This window comes from Urocitellus parryii, unplaced genomic scaffold (genome assembly GCF_045843805.1).
Source record: "Urocitellus parryii isolate mUroPar1 unplaced genomic scaffold, mUroPar1.hap1 Scaffold_40, whole genome shotgun sequence".
Classification (NCBI taxonomy): Eukaryota; Metazoa; Chordata; class Mammalia; order Rodentia; family Sciuridae; genus Urocitellus; species Urocitellus parryii.
Window position 1 is genome coordinate 4,531,630 of NW_027553586.1, and position 17,840 is coordinate 4,549,469.

General features: G+C 35.1%; 1 protein-coding gene across 1 annotated transcript in view; it reads right to left on the reverse strand.

Annotated features, from left to right (window-relative positions):
- Positions 1–2,124: 2,124 nt before the first annotated feature.
- LOC144252323 (gamma-butyrobetaine dioxygenase-like) overlaps positions 2,125–17,840 on the reverse strand; it is a 36,325-nt gene continuing 20,609 nt past the window's right edge. Inside the window, exon 4 of the mRNA XM_077794724.1 lies at positions 2,125–2,284. Coding sequence (XP_077650850.1) covers positions 2,125–2,284 — 160 coding nt within the window. The remainder of the gene's footprint in view (positions 2,285–17,840) is intronic.

Here is a 17,840-nt window from a genome sequence, read left to right on the forward strand (position 1 = left end):
GTAATGTTAGACCTTTGTTGCACTTTGCTTATATATAGAGTATCTGTTATGTCTATATTATGTGCAAAATGATGTATGAAGTTTTGAGATAGAGAAAGGTATGATTCAGTCCTTGTCTTTGAAGAGTTTGTAAAGTGTAACAATATATACAAATAATCTATCACATTACATTATATCACATTATACAATTATGATAATTAGAAATTCCAACTCAGGAGCTTTATGATGTGATGATAAACTAGATGGAAATCTAGGTTCAAGTTCAAATTCCCCATGAATCACCCTATAAAAGTTTTTACCCTTGTACTTCATTTCCCCATTTTACATAAAAGTCACAATCATGTTAACCTTAAAGGAATATTAAGAGTGATCATATAAAGAAAGATAAGTCAAAATGCTTTGTAAAGCATAAGTTTCTATGAAAATGTCAAAAATTCCATTGTACTTCAGGAAAATTTATGACATCATTTAATCAATTTTTCTTAGGCTTTCTATTTTAACCCAGAAACAAAATGTGAAGTCATAAAATACAGAAGGTAATTTAAAAATTTGAAATAGAATCTTTAGTTTTCTCGTCTCATTCTTCAAGTTTTATTCTATCCAACCTCTCTAACTAATCTCTGAAAGGTGAGTTGAGCTGATTAGTTTGGCTTTTAATAACAGGGTTTCAGAAAAATAACTCAGAACCATATTTTGAATAAATCACATTGTTGTGTCTCCTCCATCCACTCCCACTCAAAAAGGTGACTATAGGAGTCATTTTTCTGTCATCATTTAGTTCAATGAAATCATGTGGATTTATTTTTTCCAATATACAAAATAATTTAAAACATGTGGTTAAATTCTATACTCGCTTAGCTAATATTGGCAAGAACAATGGGTAGCAACCAGGGCACAGAGAAAATATGTTCAGTCAAGATGATGAAAAAAAGGGATTAATTTTGGTTTTGGCCCATTTCTCCTTTATTAACTTGAGAATTGTCCAGATTTTCATTTATCTTTGAAGACACAGATTTCTGTATGGTTATTTCATTTAGTCCAGTTCGCTTTAAAAGTAGGCAAAGAACATATATATTTTTTTATAAAAACATATTGTCCTGACCATTTGCTTTTTAACTTAGTAAATGGTGATTTTGTAAAAATGTATTTGGTTTATTAAAATGATAATTTTGTGAAGATGTAAAGGAAGAGTGTCTGCTCAGAAATTCCTCTGGGGCCTTTGTGGATCTACATTGAGCACCTCCTTCTTTGAGAGGGAATTTTATTAGTGAGATAAGAGATGGTTTCCAAAAATATCATGAGTATTCTGTTCCTTATCTTTGAATCCCATTATTATGCATGTTCACAGCTCCTTCCTTGAGTTGACTACTTCCTCATTTTTTGAATCTGGGCAAGATTTGTGGTTTTCTTAGACCAACAACACACAGCAGAAGAAACACTGCACAAATAATAGCCCAGGCCTCAGGAAGCCTTGCATACTTTGGCTCTTTCTCTGAACATTGTGTCAGTTGCCATGGGCAGAAGCCTGGGCTAGCTTGTGGAGGATAGTAGACCAAGTGGAGCAGACAAGCCATCCTAGATGAAGTCACCAGCCCTTAGCCAACTCATCAGCTGAGTTAATCTGCAAATAAGAACTTCTCAGCAGAACACAGCCTGAATAGCAAAAATTGGCTAAGTATGTGGGTGCTCTTTTTAGCCTTTAAGTTAGGGTGTGGGTTTTCATGTAGCAATAACTGATAAAAATGACAGCCATGTCACACTGTGGAAGAACACCATCTTGTGTTCCCTGATTTCATTTTCTTTTTTAAACTCTCTTACTGGGGATATATATGCAAAAAGACACCAGGTTATACTACTCTCTTAAAAAAAATCTGTCATGGCAAAGCAAAAAGTGCCAATAATTATTTCCAGGAAGAACAAATAAATATTTTTTTAAACGATTCATGAAAATGTCTTATCCCTCAGCAATTCTGATATTCAGAACTCAGGCACATAAATGTTGTGTTTGGATTGTGTTTGAAGAAAAAATACATATGACAAATTAGCTGGTGAAATATGTAATCTTATACACTCAAAATATAGGAGGATTTGGTCCTTGGCCTTCTTTGTGGATAATGTTGAAGCTCACCTTACCCCAGGTGGATGGTGGAGGGTTGGATAATCTGTGTGAAAGCTTAGCTTCCCAGTTGTGTAAGCCACATTGTTTGTATCAATTTTGTCTTGCACTTGCCAAAGTCCTTGGCAGCCATTAATCTGCTTTTTCAGTTTATACTTATTTTTAATACTTAATATATATGGAATAATATAGTATGTGATATGTCTGACTTCTTTCACTTAGCATATTTTCCAGATTTCTCAAATTGTACAATGTATTAGCATATAATTTCTGTTTATGACTTAATACATTATTGTACAGATAATTACAATTTGTTTATCCATACACTTACTGATGGATATTTGGGCTGCTTCTCCTTTCTAGTTATTTTAAATAGTGCTAATGGAGCACAGATCATGTATATGCAAATACTTATTTGAGTTTTCAATTTTTTGGATATGTATATAAGAACAGAATTCTGAGGTCATATCATAATTCAGTGCTTAACAGTTTGAGGAACTGCCAAATTGTTCTTCATAGCATTCATATCATTTTTATATTCCAAATAGCAATGTGTGAGAGTCTCATTTTATCTACATCTTCACCTATACTGTTTATTCTCTTTATTTAAAAAAAATTATTGTCAGGCATGGTGGTACCCACCTGAAATCCCAGTAACTTGTGAGGCTAAGGCAGGAGGATGGAGAGTTTGACATCAGCCTCAGCCACTTAGTGAGATACTTAGTCACTTAGTGAAACACCATCTCAAAGTTAAAAATGAATGAATGAGGGCTGGGGATGTGGCTCAAGTGCTCGCCTGGCATGTGTGCGGCCTGGGATCGATCCTCAGCACCATATACAAACAAATATGTTGTGTCTGCCAAAAACTAAATAATAAATATTTAAAAAATTCTTTCTCTTTCTCCCTCCTCTCTCTCTATTTAAAAAAATGAATGAATGAGTGAATGAATGAATGAATAAACAAATAGAACTGGGATGTAGCTCAGTAGTAAAGCACTCTTAGTTTCAATCCCCAGAATCAGAGGATAAAAACTTATTATAATCTTTCTAATGGGTGTGAAATTGCATCTCATTGTGGTTTTCATTTGCTTTTTCCTGATGAGTAAACATGGTGAATATCTTTTCATGTACTTCTAGGCCTTTTGTAGAGCTGTTTATTCAAGTCTTTGCATTTATTTTGGTACTGGGGATTGAGTCTTGGGGCACTTTGACACTGAGCTACATCCCTAGCCCTTTTCATTTCCTATTTTAAAACAAGGTGTCACCGAGTTGCCCAGGCTGGCCTCAAACTTGTGATCCTCTTGTCTCACCTGGGATTATAGGTATGTGCAAACATGCCCAGCCCTTTGCTCATTTTTTAATTGAACTTTTTATTTAGTTGTAAGAGTTCTTTATATAGGCTGGATATTGAATCCTATCATACATGTGATTTGTGAATATTTTCACCTCTTCTGTGGGCGATTTTTATTTTTTTTTACTAATGTCCTTTGATGCCCCAAAGCTTTAAAATGTGATGAAACTCAATTTTTCTATTCTTGTTGTTGCTTTTGTTTTTGATGTTGTATCTGTGAATTCATTGCCTATTTGGTGTCATGGAGATTTTCCTCTAAGATTTTTATGATTTTAAGTCTTATATTTCTGTTATGGATTCATTTTGAGTTAATTTTTGTAGATGATGTGAAGCAGAGTCCAGCTTTGTTCTCTTGCATGTGGATATTCAGCTGTCCCAGCACCAAGCTCTTACAGACACCCTGACCCAGTTACAATTCCTTCTCTCTTCTCCAAGGTAACCACAGCTGTGACTTCTATTGTTGCAATTTCTTTGCACTTTTTTATCTCCAATATGTGCATCTCTCAACACAGCTTAAGCATGCTCAGAAAACAACTGTTATACATTTTAAATCCCTTAATCTACAACTTTTCCTTGCAAGCTGTTCTTCCAATTTATTGTTTGAAGATCAAAGGGAATTTGACCCTATAGAGTGCCCCTGTCTGGACTTTGCTGGCTGCACACCCAAGGTGATATTTGACCGTTTTTCCTGTCTTCTGTGTTCCTGAAGAATTGGCAGTTGGATTCTAAAAGTTGTAATGTCTGTATTCCTTTTTGTGATGTTTGTACACATTTATGCTCAATGGCTATATTCACTAATTAATGCAGGTTCCAAATTATGAAGTAACAAACTGATAATTTATTTTTATTTATCAGGTGGATTACTTTAAAAAATATCTGCTTTTCTTTAACCTGCTGTTTGGTGACACTATATAATGTCTTATATAAATATGATTAGATAAAAACTCAATGCCATCTCTTTATTTAATATTTGCAATGTAATCAGTTTGCTTCCTACCATGCCAAATTGGACAATAAGTTCTTTAAAATGTAACATTATTGATAACGTATTAAAACTAAATTGAGGTAATGTTTCATAAAATTGTGAATGTACTAAATGTCACAGAATAGTCACAAATTAAGAAAAAAATGCATAGTCTTAAAAGTATAAAAACTAGGAAATTATAAAAATAACCAAGGGTTACTTGCAATTTTGTGGTAAGAGAAGTAAATCATTGTTCAGACTTTGCAAGGTGTTTCTCTTTGAAGATTGAGACAATGGGTACTTGGGAGGAAGCTGTGTTTTAAAAGATAGCTTTAAAAGAGTTGCTACATACATATGCCATTTTATTTCTGTATAATGTCTACTTATTAACTTATGTTTGTAGTCATCAAATCATTTTTGAATAAATATATTTAACAGCTATGCTATTCCTGGCATGGATTCTGCATTAGCGATAGCACAAGGCAGGTACAATCCTGCACACCTGTAATCTCAGTGACTTGAGGATCACAAGTTCAAGGTAAGCCTGGGTAACTTGGAAAGACCCTGTCTCAGAATAAAAAAATAAAGAAGGATTGGGATGTAACCCAGTATGAGAACACTCCTGGGTTTAATCCACAGTACTACGAGAGAGAGAGAGAGAGAGAGAGAGAGAGAGAGAGAGAGGCACCTTAAGGAAGAAAAAAGACAAATATATAATTACAAAATTTTAGAGATAAGCACTATAAAGAAAGTAAGCCAAAATGGATGGCATTAGAGCAGATTATGCTAAGTGAAGTTAGCCAATCCCTAAAAAACAAATGCCGGGTGTCTTCTCTGATATAAGGGGGGGTGACTCAAAATAGGATAGGGAGGAAGAGCATGAGAAGAAGATTACCACTAAATAGGGAAGAGAGGTGGGAGGGAAAAAGAGGAAGAAGGGGTGTTGCACAGAAGATGGAAGGAGAACCTCATTGTTATACAGAATACATATATGATGTTGTAATGAGAAAAAGAAAAAAAAAAGTGTGTCACACTAGATTGGATAGAGAGAAATGATGGGAGAGGAGAGGAGGAGTAGGGAGGATAGGAAGGACAGCAGAATAGAATAAACAATATGATTAATGTATGTATATTCCATGTATGTATTATATATCAAAATGCATTCTACTGTCATGTATGACTAAAAAATAATAATAAATAAAAATTTTAAAAAAGAAATTAAGCGAAGGTAAAGAGAAGATGTGGTTATAGGGGGTTGCAGAGATGATGCTTTGGTAAGTACATGGTGAATAATTGACATTTTTTTAATGCAGAAACCCAAATATATTAAGAGACGGAGAAATGTGAAATCCTGGGAGCTGTATGTTAGGTGGAGGGACCCTAAGTGAAAAGGAGCTGAGTTTGGAAAGTGCCTGGCATGTCTATGGGAGAACAAGGAGAGTGTGGCTGCAGCAGAGCTGCCAGGGAATCAGGAGGGGGAAATTCATCAGAAGCACGGGGGAAGCCAGATCCTGAAGGGCTGGTAGACTAGGCTAAGAATTTGTGATGGAAGACTCCGAGTTTCTCCACTGTGAAAATTATACTGAGTAGCTGTTTTACAGAGCTGCTTTGTTGTTGAGGGGTAAGTAGATGGTACTGGGAAAAAGCTGCCAAAAAAGAGATAATGGTGACCAAGACTAGAGTAGAAGCCATCATAGGAAAGAATGGCCAGGTTTGAATTTTGAAGTTAGAATTAATCAGGTTCTTTTACAAATTGGAGGTAGGATGAGAGGGAAATGGAGTCCAGAATGATGCTTAGGTTTTCAATTTGAGGAACCAGATAGAGAGTGGTCCATTTACTGAGACTGACTCTGTAAAAACACACCATCAGGTTGGGGAAATCCATTTCTATTCTTGTACTTTTTGCAGAGTTACAGAAGACAGAAATCAAGAACATCCTATCATAGGAAATTTGATTCACGTAATTTAAATGACTTTTTGGTGCTTTAAAAAATTATTTATTCACCAGAGATATGAGAAATTGTGCTTTATATGTATAATAAGAATTGTAATACATTCCACTGTCATATATATATATATATATATATATATATATATATATATATATATATAAAATTCTTTATTCAGGCCAAGCGCAGTGGTGCATGCCTATAATCCTAGCAGCTCCAGAAGCTGAGATAGGAGAATCTCAAGTTCAAAGCCAGCCTCAGTAAAAAGCATGGCACTGAACAACTCAGGGAGACCTCACCTCTAAATAAATACAAAACAGTGTTGGGGATGTGGCTCAGTGGTTGAGAACCCCTGAGTTCAATCCCCAGAACTAAACAAAAACAAAAACAAAAACAAAAAACAAAATTTCATTCACAGATGGACACATGTTCCTCTTGGTTTTGGTGCATGTCACCCAGGGGCAGGTCCCTTTGCCTAGTATTCCACCTATATCCTACAACCTGGCAAATCTCCTTAGCCCTGCATGTTCACTCTGCCTTTTCCTGTCAGAGTTCGTATTGATTCTCCAGAATTCAAACATCCAGTGCAAGTTCTAGGCTTGTCAACTACTGCCATAGTTGAGTTTTCTGTTCTGATCCTGTTGATCTCATTTCACTGCTTGCCTTAAGCTTTGCTGCCTTTTCTTTTCTTAATTTCCTATCTACCTAGACCCACTAGTCAAAGCACAGCTTAAGTGCCAACTGCTTCATAGTCTAGATTCTAGAAACTCAGTTTTAAAATTTAACCTGGACTAGCTTCAAATTGTCTTAGACAATTTATAATTTCTGAACTTCAGTTTATATATTTGTATAGTAAAATAGTTACAAACTTCAAAGGGCTGCTACAGCAAATAGACAAGGTCTATGTTTGAAACATAAGAGATGCTCTTTAGAACTTTCTGCCTTTTTTCATTTCCTGTTTACTTAACATTTACCTCTCACTTCTTGGGATTCTTCATGTATGTTTATTTGACTCATTTATTGGAATTGAAGTTGTTTGGTGTTTTGTGACAATAGTTTCAATTGTAAAAGAGTTATCACTCTGATTATATTTTGATGTATAATAACATAATTCTGCTTTGTTTTCTGGGTTTTAAATTCACTAAGTGCAAAACCAAGTTTTGCTCTTCTCCTGTTACCTAATCCAGTCCCTATGCTAAAACAGGGGACCAATAAATATTGACAGAATGAGCATAAGAAGGGGCACAGGGTGACTTTTCTGAGCCTTCATTCTCCTAGGGTAAAGGGTAAGGGTAGGTTAAGGATGACCACAGGAGGGTGGGAAAGGATAAAACAGTCAAGTTGACACCTTCCTCCTTTTTCTTCCAGGGACACAACCTAAAATGTCCTCCCACATATGGAACAATTTTTCTTAATGAGCAAAAGTAGGACTTCTTCCCTGTTATCCAGGTCTGAGAATGAAACTGGCTGTTTTGTTCTGCTTTTCTCATTTAAAATTAGAAAGGATAACTTAGTATATGTTTCACCGAAGATCAAATGGCCATCCATATGTGGCCATAAACTATAATGAGACTAAGTGGAGGGAAAGAGGTGTATATAAAGCCAGTTGCAACCCATTTTAAGTAGGAGTCAGGGAATCCATTATATTGCAGTGACTGTAGCCAAAAAATACATGTTCTCTATGAGGTTCATGTAATTCTATAGGCCACATAAAACACAGCTCCAGACTGTTGTCAACATTGGCATTTTTAGAATTACCAACATGTAAGCAAAGGATTTAAAGAGATCAAAAACATAACTTCATCAAATTATAAAATGTATAATATCTTTTGACTAAGTTGACAATGCTGTTGACAATATCAGCAGAAAATGACTATTCAGACTTTCTTTACAAAAGTGATGATGGTTTTGCTTCAGTCCACCTCCACTCTTTTTTATTAATCATAGGGATGTTGTTCTAGGTAAAGCAAGATCCCAAGAAGATGACTGAGAATTGCCATTATTAGAGCAGTTTTAAAACTGAAGAAAAAACTCAATATGAAATTATAATCCAGTGGTATAGACTTGGTTGCTATTGTGCTAATGTGGTAATTGCATGTTTTATTTGCAAGTATTCCTGCTTTAACTAAAGATGCCTAAGTGGTTCTTGTCATTCCAAACATTTTATTAAAACATTTGCTTATGGTTTTTTAGTGGCATTTATTTCTTCAAGAATTCTATTAAATCCTCTTGTACTTTATTGACTTTGAGAGAATATGTTGTTGGGTTGTCTTGAATGCTAATCTACTAGATTTACCCAAACACAGATGTCTGGTCATAGATATTCATAATATCAATAATGTTTTGGGACAAATTTGAATTCTTTAGTGCTTCTGGAATATTTTAATATTGTTTTTACTGGATTTGTTCTTTATATCTTTTTACAGTCTTTTGCTTATAGTTTGCACTTGGAAAATCATGTTGAATTAATTTGTAAACTTTTTTGTAACAAATTTTATGTGACAAGATGCTCTATCTGTGCAAACCTGGATTTATTATTACCAGCAAACACAACCTCCAATGAACCTACTGCAAACTCTTATCAAATTTTGCAAGATTCCTTATTTTGAACATTGCTATTCCATTGGATCCAAAATAGAATGCCCATATGCTATTTTAAAATTTCAAAATGGATAATGATTCTCTGGCTAAAGTTTAAAAAATAATTTTAAAGCTACATGTGGAAAGAAATATTATATTGCAGATTATATTTTTAACATTCGCATCTGAACTTCCAGATATAGTCAGTCATTCACCAGAGCTCCAGGTATCTATTTTTTTCCATTATCAATTATTATACACCTACAATGAGCTAGAAACTGGGGATCCAGAAATAAATAGAAGAGACACAGTGATCGCAATATCCAGAAATTACTTGGAAATCTACTTGGAAGACAATTTGATGTAATTTATATTCCCAAGCTAAAGAACTAAGTGTTATATGAGTGAAGAAATAAAGAATAAATGGCGTTCTGAAGATGGAGTAGATTTACCTCCGCAGGAGAAATAGAAAGTAGGAAGGCCCACTGCCTATGAAAGCAAATGAGAGAAGTCCAATAAAGTATGGTCAGAGTTTGTTCTATGACTATTCTTGGCTTCTATTCAAATTTCTGTTTCCTTTGTTGTGCTATAAAATCTTACAAAACAACTCATTACTTTAGGGGAATTGGGTTCAAACATTTTCTTTATCTGGTAGTATTTAACCCACTGCCAAAAAGTGTTGATTGAAGTCATACATGCTATAATTGTAAATTGCATTATTTTACATTATTTTACTGATTGTTTATAAACTATAATCTTAGTAAATGATATATTTTGAGTATATGGAAGTCACAGATAATTTCTTATATCAATAATTGTTATTGTCTTCATTCTAAGGAAGTATTTTAGATTTTTGTTGTTGTTGTTGTTTTTATATCAGTACATGGCAAAATTTCTAGAGTCCTGTTTTAAAATGTTCCAGTTCTACTTATATTAGAGATAATATTTTAGATTGATTCATATCAGAAAAATAACAGCTTTATACAATTTTAGGTTGAGAGTTAGTATCCTCAAATAAAAGGTACAAACACAAAAATAACGTTTCTGATGTTTAGTGTTGCTTGATTCAACCCATTAAATGAATGTTGAAATCTCCATGAAATAAAGATTTGATGAAAAGAAGAAGGATTCTGGAGTTATGAGAGTGATATACTTTTTTTTTTACATCTCTCTGAATTCCTCCTGCAGAATATTTAGAATGAAAAATGTAAAACTCATGAACAATATCTAAACCAAAATTAGGTGACAAGATACTCCCATAAACCCAAAATTAAAGTGGATAGAGATAAACCTTCCAAAGTCACAAGACCTAAGTGAGATCAGCAATGATGCAAGAAGAAACAGAAGGAAGCACTGGGGTACATGATATATCTAAAACATTCTCATCTCACTCACAGATATTCATTAGTAAGTTCAGTAGAACAATTTGAGGATGGTAAGTAAATGCATTGAGGTGGGGTGAGGAGGATTTCTACATTCCAGTAAAGCTGAGTATGGGAGGTCCAGGGTTAGGGATCAGTGTAATCTGGGCCTTGTGAATTCTAGAAACGAACCAGACAAACCTCTTTTTCATAGCAAGTCTTTTTTTCTGAGGAGGGGGAACCCCTCCAAATTGAGCAATGCATTGTCAATAAAGATGAAACAAAAAGAAGGTCCAGATAAACACGAAGGAGAGGAAATCAGGTCTCAGAAAGTTATCAGCTGTAGTTTTGAAAAAGAGCTTAAAATCATAGGTTTTAAAAAAGTTTCTGAATCATATCTCCCTTTAATAGTAAAAAAAAAACAAAAGAAAACTAATTTCATGTAAAATTAAGAACCAAATGTAATAAAGCCTTAAAATAAAAATATTTTAAGAATAAAACAAACAAGTAACAAAATAGCATATTTACTGACGTATATGTCACAAGGCCACACACCTCAGAAGATGGTAAATATTTTAGTTTTTCAATTTCTGTTTTCTACTTATCACGACTTCTAATGAATTCAAAAGTCCTTAATGAAATGTTACAGTATATTAAGAATAACATACATCAGAGTCAAAGACTTAAAATTAGGGTGATAAAGTCAGGAAAGAAGACAAATAATCATTAAACAAAGACTAAACAAGTAGGAATGTATGATCAAATAAGCATTATAGGTAAGGCTGAAGGAGGACCCAGATGTTGTCCCAAGTAACTCCATTTTTGCCTTTCTAACTTGTTCTTCTTCTAGATACTTCCCAGTTTATCTCAAATTTTGGGAATAGCAAGCCCTCTGGGCTTACACCCTATGATGGGAAACAAGGCTGCTCTCTCCCCCTCCTAAACTTGTTATGGTTTGGATGTAAGCTGTCCTATAAACATTCCTGGGTTAATGCAAGAATGTTTGGAGGTAAAAATGATTGGGTTGTGAGAGCTGTAACCTAATCAGTCCATCCTAGTATAAAAGGATTGACTGTGTGGTAACTGTAGGCAAGTAGGGCATGGCTGGAGAAGTTGGGTCCCGGCAGATGTGCCCTGGTAGGCTTGTTTTTCCCAGCAGCTGCTTCTCAGCAGCCTGACTCTACTTCCTGGCCAGTGAAACAGCTTTCTTCCATCCCACCCTTCCTTCATGATGTTCTGGCTCATCTTGGGCCCAGAGCTAAGGAGTTAGTCCACCATGAATTGAACCTCTGACAATGTGAGCTAAAATGAATTGTTTCTCCTCTAAGTTATTTTGAACGGGTGTTTTGGTCACAGGGATGAAAAGCTGATGAACACAGAGTGGGAGCACTCATTTCATTACAGGAAACATCCTCAAGCAATGATAATTTCCTGGGTGCCAACAAGTTCTCATAGAATCAGACCTCAGATAATGATCAATCAGACTACAGTGTGACCACGACTCCTGGACTCTGCATATTTCTTGCCCCCTACTTTTCTCCTTCCCCAATGCAATCCTGAAGCTTTTGTCAGGACTCCAAAGACAGGGCTTAAAATGCTACTTCTCCTGTTTCTTCCCATTGTGGCCACACTAAATACATTTCTCTCTTTCTTCACCACCACTTTTGTCTGTCTGATTGGCCTCTCAAGGTGGTAGATGGCAAAATCTGGGATACTGCGACCTCCAAAGTCAGGTCTCCAGCCTATGATTTTTTAGTACAAATGCCTTTTTAACCATGTGATAAAAAAGAGAAAATTTTAAATATCAAAAACAAAAAAGAGATAAAATGGATCTAAGAAAGAGTAACAAGAGGACAGGAAAAGGAGATGACTTAATATATTCATAGTAAGGGTTCTGAAAAGAACAGAATAATCGCTAAAAAGAGGACAAATGCTGAACTACAATTCAAGAAAAGATTCTTGAAATTAAAAAAAAATGAAACTGCACAAATAAATTGCCTAAGAGCAATCAAAAAGACATAGTCTGTAAGATAAACACAATTTAAAGAAAAAAAAGTCTATTCATCATCCAGGTAAAAATGTCAATTTACTCAAAAGGAAAATAAAATTAGATTACCAATAAACCATACTGACATAAGACACTGTGAGTCAAGAGTTCTATATTTAGCCAAGTCCGAATTCAAGTATAAAGACAGACCTTAAACTGCTGTCAACATGTAAGGAGTCAGGGAATGCTGTTACCATGAGAACTTCCTGAGAAATTTGCAAGAGAATGGGCTTTAGACAATCAAAATAAATACAGATTAATTTACTCAGGATTTCTGCTGAGCAGTAAACATATTTACTTAAACTAGTTATAAGGATTGAAAAAGATACAAAAATTACAAAGTAGGGAAACTAAACTGTAGTCCTGAGAGATGCACATGTGGGTGATAATACTCTAAATTAGGAAGGTGTCAAATACCACAAAATTCAGGAAAGTCATTACATTTGAAGAGAAATGAAGTTTGGTTTTGGTAGGGACAGATGGATGGGTTTTGGGATGGCTGGCAATGTTCCCCTTCTTGATCTGGATGGTGTTTAAGAGTGTTTGCCCTTTGTAGGAGTTAGAGAAGATGATGCTAATTGAAGTTAGCCATTCCCCAAAAAACAAATGCCAAATGTTTTCTTTTACATAAGGAGACTGATTCATAGTGGGGTAGGGAGGGAGAGCATGGGAGGAATAGATGAACTCTAGATAAGGCAGAGGGGTTATAGGGAAAGGGAGAGGGCATGGGTTAATTAATGATGGTGGAATGTGATGATCATTATTATCCAAAGAACAGGTATGAAGACACAAATTGGTGTGCATATACTATGTATACAACCAGAGATATGAAAAACTGTGCTTTATATGTGTAATTAGAATTGTAATGTGCCTCAGTCTGGCTGGGCACAAATCACAAGCCACTCAAGCAGGAACAAACTTTATTTCCGAACTCCCCCAAATGCCACCCACGTGGAGGCTCCCAGGGACACCATACACCAACGGGAACTCCCTCCACCAGAACTTCACCAATCAACGCAAACTCCCCAGGAATCCACCGAGAACTCCAAAGTAGTGGGCTGCCAGGCGGAAAGCAGGAGTCTATATACAATTGAATACACAGCTTAACTTAACCATCATCATCTCAATGGCTCACTGGTGTCACCTCTCAACCACTCCCTTCTGGCAAAATGCCATGCCTCATCCCGACTGGGCTGTGGCCCACAACAGTAATGCATTCCACTGGCATATATAAGTAAATAAAAAAGAGTGTTTGCCTTATAATAGTTAAGCTATGCATTTGTGTTGGGCAATTTTCCCTGTACTATATTACATTTTGCCAATAGAAGGCATAGTAATAAAGAATAGAATGGTGTTTACCATGAGTTAGAGGTGGAAGAAAAGGAGAGATACTAGTTAAAAAGCACAGACCTCTTATGAATATTAAAGACCTTATGTAAAACATGGTGACTATAGTTAATATTCTTGAAACATAGTTAATAATAGTGTATACTTGAAATTTGCTAAGGGAATAATGTTGACACACGCATAAGGTAGCTATGTGAAGTGATAGATATGTACATTAGCTTTTTATGATAACCATTTTATGGTATATATAGTTGTAAAAACATCATTGTAATTTAATCCTAAATATACACACTTTTGTCAATCATATCTAAATAAAGGTAGAAAAAAATAAAATTCCATAAAAGCTGTTTTTAAAGAATGTATTTAATAAAGACAGGCAATAAGAGAAAGATGTCAACCATCTCTTAAAGCATACAGAAATGCTTGTAATTTGTTCCAAGGGAAGTCCCAAAGGCTTTTATTATGAAAAATAAGAATTCAGAGCATTTCAAAAAAATGAATAATTTATGAGAATTCCACATTAGGCATATTTAATAGGTAGGTGTGTGTGTGTTGGGCGTGTCGAATTATGCTTAATTTAATTGATTAGAACAAGAGTTGGATTCTAGCTTAGATTTATATGTAAAATGATGAAAACGAATGTTTTTTCTTGTGATTATTTATTTGCATCCATTGTCATTTTTTTCTTTGCATAAATAGTTGGCTATCATTTGAACTTAAATGAGTGGAGGGAAATGGATATTCTGGTTTTGTCATTGTGACTTAGTTTGCAATTCTTCAATATAATCCCATTTAATTTTTCTTTTCATTTGAGCCATAAACATGAATCCAAGTCACATTTGACAAGTCAAAAAATATTATGGAATTTTTATTAAGAAAATGTTTAATGAGAAACCACCATGGTAGCATGGTCTGAGGGAAAGACTTCAGCCTGTTGAGTCATGTAACCCTAGGATTATAATCAGGTTTGCCTGATTCTTCTGCCTCATGATAAAAAGAAAATAATGATTCTTTCTTTTTTAATTTAATTTTTTAAAATTTGTTGTAATTAGTGATATATGACAGTAGAATGCATTTATGCATTTTGATATATCATACATAAAATGGGATATAATTTCCCTTTTTTCTGAGTGTACATGTTGCAGAATCATATTGGACATGCAGTCACATATATACATACAGTAATAATGTCTGTTTCATTCTACTATCTTTCCTATCCCCACATCCCCTCTCCTTCCCTTGCATCACTTCCCTCTACCTAATCTAAGGTGACTCTATTCTTCCCTAGTTCCCCCCACCTTATTGTGAATTAGCATCTTCATATTAGAGAAAACATTTTGCCTTTGGTTTTGTGGGATTGGCTTATTTTGCTTAGCATGATATTTTCAAACTCCAACCATTTACTGGCAAATGCCATAATTCACTCTTCTTTAAAGCTGAGTAATATTCCATTGAGTACATATACCACATTTTCTTTATCCATTCATCTGTAATCTAGGTTAGTTCCATAGTCTAGCTATTGTGAATTGAGATGCTATAAACATTGATGTGGCTACATTACTATAGTATGCTGATTTTAAGTCTTTGGGGTATAAACCAAGGAGTGGGATAGCTGGGACAAATGGTGATTTCATTCCCAGTTTTCTGAGGAATCTCCTCCATACTGTTTTCCAAAATGGTTTCACCAATTTGCAGTTCTACCAGCAATGTATAAGTGTACCATTTTCACCACATCCTTGACAACATTTATTGTTGTCTGTATTCTTGATGATTGCCATTCTGATAGGAGTGAGATGATTTGCTTTTCTCTAATTGCTAGAGATGTTAAACACTTTTTTTCATATATTTGTTGATCAATTATATTTCTTCTTCTATGAAGTGCCTGTTCAGTTCCTTAGCCCATTTATTGATTGGGTTATTTGGGGTTTTTTTGGTGTTAAGTTTTTTGAGTTCTTTATATATCCAAGAGATTAATGCTTTATTGAAAGTCAATATGGTAAATATTTTTTTCCCAATCTGAAGGCTCTCTCCTCACAAAGTAGCAGGATATAAATCAAATGCATTCTATACATCAGTGATGAAACCACTGAAAGAGAAATTAGGAAAACTAATTCATTCACAATAGCCTCAAAAAACAAAACAAAACACCCTGTTAATTAATCTAACAAAAGAGGTGAAAGACCTCTGCAATGAAAACCACAGAACACTAAAGAAAGAAATTGAAGAAAACCTCAGAAGATGGAAAGGTCTTCCATGCTCCTGGATAGGCAGAATTAATATTGTCAAAATGGCCATACTACCAAAAGCATTATACAGATTTAATGCAATTCCTATTAAAATCCCAATGACATTCTTCATAGAAATAGCAAAATATTCATGAAATTTATTTGGAAAAATAAGAGACCATAAATTCTTAGCAAGAGAAGTGAAGCAGGAGGCACCACAATACCAGATTTTAAACTATAGTACAGAGCTATAGTAATCAAAACTGCATGGTATTGGCATCAAAACTGACTTGTAGACCAATAGAGGTACAAATAGAGGGCAAAGAGGACAAAGAGACAAATCCACAGAAATATGGTTATCTCATACTAGACAAGGGTGCCAAAAACATTCTTTGGAGAAAAGAGCCTATTCAACAAATGATGCTAGCAAAACTGGAAATCCATATGTAGCAAAGTGAAATTAAACCTCTATCTCTCACCCTGCACAAAAATCAACTTAAAGTGGATCAAACACTTAGGCGCCTAATAGAAGAAAAAAAAAATAGGCCCAAACATTCACCATGTCAGCCTAGGATCTGACTTCCTTAACAAGACTCCTAAAGTGCAAGGAAGTAAAATCAAGAATCAATAAATGGAATGGATTCAAATTAAAAATCTGCTTCTCAGCAAGGGAATAATGATTCTTAAAAGAATTGAAGATTCAAGATAATGACTATAAGAGCTGAGTTTGATACTTAGTAGAGAAAAGGTGCTTAATGGAAAATTAGTTCTCCCATTCCAAAGACAGTGACCTGTCCTGGCTGCACAGAATATAAATCAAGGAGATAATGGGAGCCAGAGCAGACTTCTAGAGAACTGCCTCAATTGGTTACTGTTTTAGTCAGCTTTTTCCACTGCTGTGACCAAAAGACCTGCCAACAACAATTACAGGAGGAAAAGTTTATTTTGTGGCTCACAGTTTCAAAAGCCTCAGTCCTTAGATGGCCAATTCCATTGCTTGGGGTCTGAGATGGAGCAGCACATCATGTGGAAGTGTGTGGCACAGGAAGCATCTCAGCACATCACACCAGGAAGCAGAGACTCCCCTCACCATGGACAAAATACATACCCCAAAGGCATGCCCTCAATGATGCATCTCCTTCAGCCACTTCCTACCTGCCTACAGTTAACAAACACACTGTTAATTCCTAACATTGCATTTATGCATTAATTAGGCTCTCAGAATCCTAAATTTCACCTCCAAATCTCTTTCCTTGTCTCACACATGAGCTTCTGGTGGATACCATACATCTATACCATAACAATTGTCTCAAAAACCTCCATAAGTGATTTCCAGAGTAGTATGAGACAGAAATTATTTTTCCTCCCATTCATGATATGACCTCATACTTAAGTGGTTTTGTTGGCAGCTGCATTAATTACTGTGAAACTTAACGCCATGAGGGGGACCCCAGAGACTGGCTCTTGGCTGATAACATAAACTGGGTTTCATGATAGCTATAAGAACATGGCTTGTTACTCTGCTTAAGAAACCCTAATACTTACTAGAACACACATTTTAAAGATTCCCTCTCTACTAAAACACTATGGTACAATAAACAGTACTCAAACAGTATATTACAGTATATTACAGTACTATATTTAAACCAAATCATTCAGATGTCCCAGTAGAAACTTTTCACAAAGCTGGGTCAGACTGCAATCAAATTCAGAACTCAGACAAGTCTTCTTTGTTTTCTTCCCAAGTCTGAATTGCTTCTAAGTTTGTTTGTTTTTTCCCATAACCCGCAGGCCATTTTTATTCAAGAGGGCTGCGTAGTTTTCTCAAGCAATTTCTTGGCTAGAAAATTTAACAAAACGGGTAAACTTGGGTTTCCCTTTCTCATTCTATCCCCATGCT